The sequence below is a fragment of the Vigna unguiculata genome, chromosome 11 (genome assembly GCF_004118075.2).
Source record: "Vigna unguiculata cultivar IT97K-499-35 chromosome 11, ASM411807v1, whole genome shotgun sequence".
Classification (NCBI taxonomy): Eukaryota; Viridiplantae; Streptophyta; class Magnoliopsida; order Fabales; family Fabaceae; genus Vigna; species Vigna unguiculata.
The window spans coordinates 34,891,836-34,901,881 of NC_040289.1; the positions used below are offsets into that span (position 1 = coordinate 34,891,836).

The following is a 10,046-nucleotide window of genomic DNA, read 5'->3' on the forward strand; positions in this document are numbered from 1 at the left end:
TAATAATATTTCAAATAAATAATAAAATTAATCGGAATTAATTCGACCATCTTAACTTTTTTTTGTTTGCATCTTCCTTATATATTAGAAAAAATATATAAGGATAAAAGATATGTAAGCACCCTCTAAAGATATTTAAATTTTGAAAGGTAATAATTGTAATTATAAAAGAAAAAAAAAACAGTGTATAATGTAGAATATAGGTTGCATGTGAGGGTGGTGGAAATGTTCAGACATATTTACATGTTTGGTTATTTGATAGGTATGAGATTGTGAGCTGAAATGTGAAAAAAGAAGAAAAAGAAAGAGATGAGTCTGAGTTCAACATACGAGGCATCTCATCAAGCTTACGTCATCTCTGGATTATACCCTCTCTGTCTCTCTGTCACACACATTAATTACTCTTAATTATTATTTTCTTCTATTTTCCTTTTCGAACCTATCCTGCACCTGCTGCACCAGATCAGATCTTTTGCTTAACGGCAGTGATCATATCTCCATTTACCGATAAACTGAAAAGCCGGTCACATTCTTAACTCCGTTTCACTTCCGGTTACCGCAATCATTATTAGTTCCTCCGTTCAACATTGTGTCAGCTGTATTTCTGGATTTCTATCCTTCAATCATCAAATCACTCACTTATTATATTACTCTTATTTAAACCTTGGGATTTGTTACTGACACTGCATAATTCATCATTTTCATTTCTGCAATTTCTGCTGTAACACAAAGTAATGTGCTTGCTTAGTAATACAAAATATTCAAACAAATATTTTTAAATTCCATTCTCCAATTTTCAGAAACTTTTGTTAGCTTGGATTTTTATATTTTTAAGACCAATAAATTCAACTAAGAGCGAAGTAGTTTAGTTGACAGAAAAAAAATCACCTTTTTCAAATTTTTTTATCACCATTTATTGTTTGTTTTCCATAAATTAACTAAACTAAAAATACTTGTAAACTTCTAAGTATTTCTTTTATTTTACATTTTATATTTTTTCATGCAATCACCGCTTTTACTTTGTTTGGATGAGAAAAAAAAATGTGAGAAAATAAATTAAAATAAAGTGGAAATAATTTTAAACTATTTTAGTTGACAAAAGTATAAATATAAAAAGTGAACTTCATAATCAATTTTTATTTTTATTTATTTTTGAATAGATGTATTAGATTTATTTTTCAGTCTAATTATCACTCTATATTTACCATTTTCACTCTATTATTTTAACATTTGTGATTTTCATGTGCTTAATATTATACAAAAATTTTGTATTTGTTCTCTCAATAATATTATCATTGTTTTACCTCTTAAAAATAAGAAAATTTATAAATAAGTAAACAGGCTGAAAAAAAAATGTTGAGTTTGGTTGTTTTTCTTTCCTAGAAAACTTGTTCCATTTTCCATAAAGAGAAGTTGGTATTTTGGTGTAGTATGAGGCGAAGAAAGAGCCCACGGTGACAGAATCAAAAGACACTGACAGTACAAGAGAGATGAGACAACGTTTGTTTGTTTACGGAAAATGAATGGCCAGGACTTCCCAGAATACTTCCAACTTTTATCAGTTAAAAAGAAGAAGAAAACTTCTGAGTTAAACACTGTTACTGACAATGATTAACATCAAGAGTCTGTTTTCTTTACTGTCTACACATGGAACATATATCTATCTTATCTTACAAATATTCTTTAAATATATTTTATTTTCATCCTTGTTAGTGTCATTATCTGCATCAAAGAAGACATAAACGAAAGAAAATGATGTATCAGAGAGAGTTGAAACAAGTTGTTTATTGAAAGATGGAGAATAGAAGAAGTTGAATACAGTACAAAGCTCCCAATCTTGAAGAAGTTGATTGATGGAATAGCCTCCTGAACACCGTAGTGCTTGAAAGGCTACTCCAAAAAAACATATCAGAAAATAAAAAAATGTTAATAATTTAATATTCTATGTTTATAGCTTTTTTCTGGTTTCTCCGGAGAGGTTGTGATCATGAATATAAAGCCATTATCTTCATTTTATAAACCAAGATACGAGTTTATTAATTTTATATTTAACAAAACAAAATTAGAACCTACAAATACATGTTTTGAAGCACACACCCAGAGTTTCATTTGTCCAGTAGGTAAGAATAATATATTAAATAATGATGTTCATATGTTATGTTGGAAGCATAGACCGGTCTGTATGATTGGATTTATTTGTTTATTTATTTCTATAAATGGTCATTCATTTTCTGCAAAACTTCTGAAAAAGAAAAATAATCTTTGGAAAAATAAAAATACATTGCTCGATTGACTTTCTCGTTTTGGAGCATGCGTATAGATTTTTCAGATTTTCTCTCTGGGTTTGAAAATGTTTGCCCCACGTTAGGTAGGAGAGAAAAAAAAAAGGTTAGTTTTGACTGTTTCATGTCGATTTTAGCTTTCATAAAAGAAAAGTTTTTCAATTATACAGCTACTGTGTTAAAGTGTGGGTTTTGAGAGGAGCTTGTTGAGACAAGGTTTGAATATGTTTTATAGTTGGTCTCTATCTATTATTATTGTATGTTCAGTTCAAGAAAAAAAATCCATCTTTTCAGGACTTTAGATAATTATGAAGAGAAGTTCTCTCTCCTTTTTAGGATTTATATTATTATTGCATAACTTACTTTTATCCCAAAAAGTGAGGTTAAAGTTTTGGATAATAATTACAAACCATTATTACATGATTGAAACTGTTATTTTATTTCCTACATACATACATGTTTCATATGTTGTTGCCTCAAAGTTTCAGGTTTTAGGATGATGCAGAAGGGGTGGAGGAGACAGTGACAGAGTCGGAAATACCAAGAAATAAAAAGGGCGAAAAGAAGATGGCAAGAAGCTGTGGAAAGAAGAAGGAGAAGGGACCACAAATGTTGGAGCTTCACCCAGCGTCACACATTTTTCTCACCCTCTCAAGTTTTTTTTTTTTTTTTCTTTTCCAAACCTAAAAAAGTAAGAACAAAATTAAATATTTTTTAAGAATAAAAAACAGAAAACAAAACACACGTAACTTTATGTTAATTCAGACGTTAAAAGTAACGGCTGATAATCGCTTTTGCAATCATTGTAGCACTGCTTAACTTCACCCTTCTCACTTCACATTCATTCATACCAACAACAACAACAGCAACACTTCCCCAACCGGAATCTTCACACTTCCCACCAAATCTCATCAAAACCTCTTTTCGATCGCACCTAAGGTATTATAAACTACCCACCATGCCACTTCCTTCACCACTATTCTATATCTCAAACTTCTACTTCTTTTTTAGTATTATTTTTGTAAGCAATTTTTTTTTCTCTCCCCGTGAATTCATTGTGGTGTTGTGTTTCTTTTTCTTTGTTAATTTCAGCGTATGCACCACTCTCAAGGTGGTTCTTTCTTCTTGTTAGTTTTTTTAACGAAGCGTGGGTAAGTTCTTGGTGGTTGAACTTGGAAACCTCCGCTAGATCCGTTGGAGTTCGAGGCTGGATCAGAAGTTAGGGTTTCACTTGTTGTCGTGTTTTTACGTATCCCGTTAGAGCTTTAACTTGTGCCTGTTTTCTGTACTTCCGTAGATTTCACGGCTTCGGTGAGTTATGTGAGTGAGTGCTTCATCTTCAACCTTACCGACACATACATAGGAAGAATGTTATACCGTTGGTTTTGGTGGTTGAAATAGTGTCATATAAAAGCTGTTAAGGAGGGCAAGTTATCCTATGTATCTGTTCGTTCTTCCTTTGTGTTTTTCTCATTGCTAAATAAAGGTACAAACAGAAGCGAGTGAAAAAGAGAAGGAACGCAAGTTGCTTTATTAATTTCACCGTATAGAATAATAAATTAACCAACTCTATCTATTCTCGAAACACAAGACGGTCTATGTTTATCGTTTTTTTTTTTTTAATTTTCATGTCAAATTCTTGTTTTTGTCGTCTGGACCTATTTTGCTGCTGTTTGAATTTTGTACCTATTTTGTCGACTGTAGTGTAATTCACATTAACAATTTAGTTATTTTTTCGTCGAAGTTATGCAGATAAACACTGTTGCTTGCTTGTTACTATACTACGATTGAAGTTATGATGCATATGTTTGTTTGTTCGTCTGTTTCTTTTTGTGTTTTTTTGTTAATGGTTGTTGTTTTTTCTCTCTCTACAATGTGTGGGAGAAATTAATGGTATATTTACCTGTGAAAAGGGTTTCTTCGGTGGAGTTAGAGTGGTGGGACTAGGAAGTTGGAATGAGCAGCTTAAGGCCTGAACTGCATGTTGCCCAACAACTTCGGCGGGACAAATTGAGGATCCAAAATAGTTCCCAACATTTGCAAGAGTTCCCAAGCAACCTAGAACAGTTATCGTTACACCCAGGTTTCAACTTGGATCTTCTTCAAGTGAGAAATGTTCGAAATGGAAACATGCTTGACGAGGCCCTTTATTCATCGGATATGATATCTTTTTCCACTCCAAGAAACCCGTTGGAGTGTCAAGAACTGATGATGGCTCAGTATGGTTCCACTTCGTTTCCTCATTCATCGTCCCCGAAGGACCAACAATGTGAACCAGAACCACGCCACTTGGGTGCTAATTGGATGGTGAATTATAACGAAAGCAACCCCAACCCCAACAACAGCAACAGCAACACCTTCTTCTCTTCTGAGCTTAATAACAATGCTTCTGGTGAAATGCATTACCCTCCCTCTTCGTCTGCTTCGCCTCCTCTTTACCATAATGCTTTGCAGGACATGTCTTACGGCGTTTGGGGAGGAAACCATGCCGAGCCTGTGCTTCATTATCAAGCGAACAACGAGTTACGTTTTGGGGGTGCTAATTTATGGACAAACAGTACCGCAGCAATGGGTTTCAAGAAGAATAACGAACAAGACATAAATCCTCATCAGGGTTTATCACTGTCACTTTCATCAAACTCACAATCGAAGCCTTGTTTTGAAGAAGGGTCTGCATCAGATGACCCTACTCAATATTCAAAGTCATTGAAGTCGTCCATGAAGTTGAACGCGCTTTCAAACAATACTGTTTATCGAAACGTTGGCCCCCTCGGTCCCTTCACCGGGTACGCCACGATTTTGAAGAGTTCGAGATTCTTGAAGCCGTGTCAACAGCTGTTAGATGAGTGGTGCTGTCAATACGGATCAAAGTCTGCGAAAGGAGGGGGTTGTGACGTTGCAGAGTGGGTCTCTCGAGATGTCAGTGCTGCATCTATTTCTGCAGCTGCTAGTGATGCTCTTAATGTTGATGAAAGTGGAGGTGCTGCAAAAGGTGTTAGCAATCTGGGTGCTTCATCCTCCGTGTTGTATAATTCAAATGAAAATGATAATGCAAATAGCGCTGATGGCGGAGCCACGAGTAACTTTTGTCTTTCTTCTCGGCCAGAGTGCCAAAAGAACAAGGCAAAACTACTGTACATGCAAGAGGAGGTTGGTTTTTTCACTGCTCATGTAGAGTAATAGTAACCCTTCTGGCCTCTTTGTGTTTCTTACTTTTTTGTCTTGTGTGTTTTTGGTATGTATCTATGCCTAATGTCTGTCAGAGGTTTTTACTGTTTTGTAACATGAAAAAAGGCCAAATGCTTTAAAACTTTCGTCTGCAACATGAGGTCATCTGGTGTCGGTTATTGTGGATGCAAAGCTCACGAAAAGTTTGTTTGTGATGAAAATATTTGTGTTGGTGTGTCGATTTGGTTAGTTATTTAACTTGAACGTGTTTCTAATTTTATATGTATATCATAGTGTTTTGTTTTTGGTTTGAATGGTTTTGTTCAAGCTAAATACTATTATAACATGATTTGTGGGTAATACTACTGTTGATCGTTACAATTTTAGTTTTTGGTAATGTTGTTACATTCCTTTCAGAAATAGTCTGTGTGTTGTGTAGTTATTGTAGCTCTAATTCTTTTTCTTTGTTTTTCATACTTTCCTGTTGGGTGGGGGTATTTGTATTTTGATATGCTAATTATAGGATCGCATTCTTCTTTAATGATATGTTGGTTCTTTCTTTAATTTCTTACTTTTACAAATTATTATTGTGTCAACATATTTCTGTGTCATTTGTATTGGTTAATTAATGATCTTTACCGTATTTGATCTCTTCTTCAGTAACATTTTTTATCTTGTCATATTAATCTTTGTTAATATGGACTCTGAAAATGTGAAGTCACAACATATAGAAATCTTGGTAAATACCTTATCCAATTAATAATGAACTAAATTGATAAATGGGTTCTGTATAATTGTTTTTAATGGATTAACTAGTTAATTATTTAAATAATGTGGAGAAATATAAACATGACAGGAGTGTCACGCATTGAATTTTTTAGAATTTTTCTTTGTTCTTTGTATAATTTTGGATATTATTAAAGAACATTCAAACTGTTTATTTGTTTGCTAATCCTTCCTTTCTCTAGATAATAAATACGTCTCATACATAATAAATAGGACAATGTTACTTTGACACTAGAAAACAGTATATACTTTTCCCTCTCTTTCTCTTTAGAAATACAAGAGTTAACATATGTTAAAGCTTGTTTTACTTCTATAAAAATTGTGAAATTGTGTTAAAAGAACCTCTTTGCTAATAAATAATTGTTCCTTGCTAAGTGAACAGTTTCAAAATATGTGGTGTCTCCTCTACAAAATAATTGAGTTTCTTGCACACTAAATAATGATTGTTGCTTACCTAAGAGCTTTGAAATATATTCTTCACTCACGTGCATATGTTCACCTGCACACAGCAGTGTACTCACTTAGATGTTGATGTATCCTACAGACAAGCTTTTTTAGTTACTTTTGAAATAAATTTTCAGAAAACACAAATCTTAATGCACTCAAACAGGTTCGATGATACTGCTGTTTTCTTGTACTACATTTGGTATAGATTCGTGATTTAGCTATTTTAATGAGGGAATATAGGTTACATTAAATTGCTTTATATACTGTTGGAATTACTGTAGTTTTGGAATACTGTGTTCTAATAGTAGAAATGAAGTTTGTTGCTCAAAATGTCTTGGATTCACTTCTAATAGGAGTCTATGCCTATGCAAGAACAGTGTTGCTAGATAACCTTTCACCTGTGCACATTCCACTTTCCGAAAGTTCTTTGTTTCTTCCAAAATTCCTACACAAAGCGTTTGAGGTGTTATCCTACCTGGTTGCTATTGTTCAAATTGGAGGGTTATTAGTGGTTAGTTTTTTGTCATGTTCTTCAACACACTTTTAATAATTTAACCTGAATAATTGTGGTGGTTAGAACAACATTCAAATATCTTATTATTATTGTTTTACTGTGCTCGCCACAACTCAATAATGATGTGTTGTTATGGTTTGGAATAGTATAATTTTAGGCTTATTCTCATTCTGGTTAAAAAACATGGCAATGTTTTTAAGCTTTTTGGTTTTGTGAGTGATGATAGGTTACAAGGAGATACAAGCAATACCATCAACAAATGCAAATGGTGGTTCAATCATTCGAGTCTGTTGCTGGTCTTAGTTCTGCAACTCCTTATGTCTCCTTGGCTCTGAAGTCAGTATCGAAACACTTCAGGTACTTAAAAAGTGCTATCTCAGATCAACTGAAGCTTACATGTGAAGTCTTGGGAGAGGACTTTTCAATGCCAACCACAAGTAATGGTGGTAAATTTGACAGTAACATGGCAAGGCTACGGTGCATCGATCAAAGTTTTCAAAAAAACAAATCTTTGGGGGGTAACATAAACTTTCTTGAGCCCCAACAACACGTGTGGAGGCCCCAGAGAGGCTTACCAGAAAGATCAGTGGCAATTCTTAAAGCTTGGCTCTTTGAGCATTTTCTTCATCCGTATGTCTTTTCTCTCTGTGACCTCTCGTGTGTATGAAATAAAACTATGATTCTTTTCTGTTTGCTCAGAAGAAGGAAAGAGTGATTGAGTTATGGTTTTCTTTTTGCTGTTCAATTTCATTTCAGGTACCCCACGGACACTGATAAACACATGTTGGCTACCCAAACAGGTCTTTCGAGAAACCAGGTGGGGGTCTACTCCTTTTGAATTCATTATTATGTCTATAGTCCTTCAGCTATATATGCTTGATTTCATTTGTGTCTTTGACATGCTCTTTTGTTGGCTTCTTAGTGGGTCCAATCAGTGTGCCAAATATCGTCAAATATTTGCTATTTCAAAGTCTAAGTCTTAATTTAATCAGTGAGGAAACTTGTTCCTTTTGTTTTTCATTCTCAGGCTTTTAGGCCGACACATACGTTTTTATGCATAATTACAAATGTACATCACTTTTCATTTTGCTTCTGGTTTTCAAATTTTTTGAAACAACATCTTATAGTGAACATTTGTGTTTTCACTTATTTCCTTCTCTAAATCAAAAGGTTCACTGAAAACAACTGAAAATAATGTCACTTTTGAAGATTTGAATAAGGGTATGCATATATAAAGGGAATTTGAGTAATAAAGAAGCAATGTCAAACTCACCTTAATTACGGGGAAATTAGTACATGTTCTGAGAACGTTTGTTTGTACAAATTTCTACGTAACCTGTAGTCACACATTTTAATCTGAGAGAATTTTAGTACATACTAGTCTGGATTCAGATGATGTTCACCATGTAATGATACCTTAGGGATAGTTGTGAAAAGTGTTTTCTTTTGTTGTCTAATGGTTTGGGTTATAGAAGTTTCTCATATTTGTAGTGTAAACGATTTCCAAGAATGCAAACTTGAAGCATACACATTTAATGCTTGAAATTTGCATTGTTGGAAACTGGTATCCTAACATGCTTTTTATGGTTTTCTTGAAATTTGGAATAACGTATTTGCAACCAGCTGATATATATATATATATATATATATATATATATATATATATATATATATATATATTTAGTTGTAGAAGGTTGGAATAACGATGTAACTGAAACGTAGGTATCAAACTGGTTCATAAATGCTCGAGTGCGTGTGTGGAAGCCAATGGTTGAGGAAATACACATGCTCGAAACAAAGGGTGCAGCAGAAGCGCACCACCAAGGCTCTAATAAAAGTGACCAGGTAGCTTCTGCATGTGAAGGTAGTAGCAACCAACCCAAATCAGATCAACCTGTGAGCAGGTTTCACACACATGCAATCCCTGAAAAGCAGTTTCAGTGTTTGGAAATGGGGTCATCATCTTCAGCAGGAGGCAATGAGGAACACATTGGGATGAATGAGGAGCAATGGAATCAAGAGAAGAGGTCAAAACTGGAATGCCAGATTGCTGCCACACCAAACATGGAGGGCACTGTGATGGGGTTTATGCCCTACAGAAGAGGTGCACTTGAGGTTGGTGGTCTTGGATCTGTGTCACTCACCTTGGGGCTTAGGCATAGTGTTGAAGGTGTGCAACAGCAACAACTGCAGCAAGAGGAGGAGCTTAGGCGTCAGTTTGGAGGGCACATGATCCATGACTTTGTGGGCTAGTTAGATACTTGTCCCTAGGGAAAAAGAATAAGAATTGGTCAAAGGGAATGGGGACCCTTTTGTAGCTGAAGTCACGTCCCGTGAATGTGGCATAAAAGAAGTTTTGTATACATTTGTATACAAAAAAGGAAGAGGTGGGGTTACTGTGTAAGATGTTTTTTACCTTCAAAATTTTTGCTTGTTGGGGAAATTCTGAACTGAGATTGGTGGCTAACCTTACAACATGGCAGATGAATATTTGGAAGAGGGTTAAACTTGCAAAGATAGTGAAGAGCAGGGCAAATAATTTAAGGTCAATATTCCTGCATGCACATTTCTGTAATATTTAACTTAATGTGATTTGGGCTACTTAAGAAAAAAAAAAAAGAGAAAAGAACAGCAGCAATATTTAAACAAATAAATTCTTCTCCTCGCTCTATACCATTCGATTTTTATTTTTTTTTACCTTTTACACACTGTACAAGGGGTGTATGTGTATGATAATAGATAGTCATTTGCAGTGAGAACAACGTTATTAGATAGGTTATGAAACCTTGTTCTGTGATTTGAGTCAAAACTAGAAGTTGTCTTGTCGACATTTGAGATGATGATATTGG

General features: G+C 34.5%; 1 protein-coding gene across 6 annotated transcripts; it reads left to right on the top strand.

Moving 5' to 3' along the window:
* Positions 1-3,080: 3,080 nt before the first annotated feature.
* On the top strand, positions 3,081-9,816 carry LOC114168384 (BEL1-like homeodomain protein 8). 6 transcript variants are annotated; one of them, XM_028053174.1, is made up of 6 exons: positions 3,081-3,221; positions 4,196-5,432; positions 7,424-7,554; positions 7,657-7,827; positions 7,954-8,014; positions 8,920-9,816. In XM_028053174.1, exons 2-6 carry the CDS (start codon positions 4,239-4,241, stop codon positions 9,448-9,450), a joined length of 2,088 nt encoding a protein of 695 aa, XP_027908975.1. In that variant the 5' UTR covers positions 3,081-3,221; positions 4,196-4,238; the 3' UTR covers positions 9,451-9,816. The 6 variants fall into 6 exon arrangements, with proteins under 6 accessions (XP_027908975.1, XP_027908970.1, XP_027908972.1 ...); XM_028053171.1 differs by adding an exon at positions 3,375-3,606 and having other exon boundaries at positions 3,087-3,221; positions 7,424-7,827; positions 8,920-9,450; XM_028053170.1 differs by adding an exon at positions 3,375-3,602 and having other exon boundaries at positions 3,087-3,221; positions 7,424-7,827; positions 8,920-9,450.
* Positions 9,817-10,046: the final 230 nt, after the last annotated feature.

What these genes read in the sequence shown, in the direction of transcription:
- LOC114168384 (XM_028053169.1), top strand. Translation starts at nt 4,239, where the DNA reads ATGAGCAGCTTAAGGCCTGAACTGCATGTTGCCCAACAACTTCGGCGG. An exon ending in TACTGTACATGCAAGAGGAG is followed by an intron (nt 5,433 to 7,423) that starts GTTGGTTTTTTC and finishes GAGTGATGATAG; the next exon opens with GTTACAAGGAGATACAAGCA. An exon ending in TTTGAGCATTTTCTTCATCC is followed by an intron (nt 7,828 to 7,953) that starts GTATGTCTTTTC and finishes ATTTCATTTCAG; the next exon opens with GTACCCCACGGACACTGATA.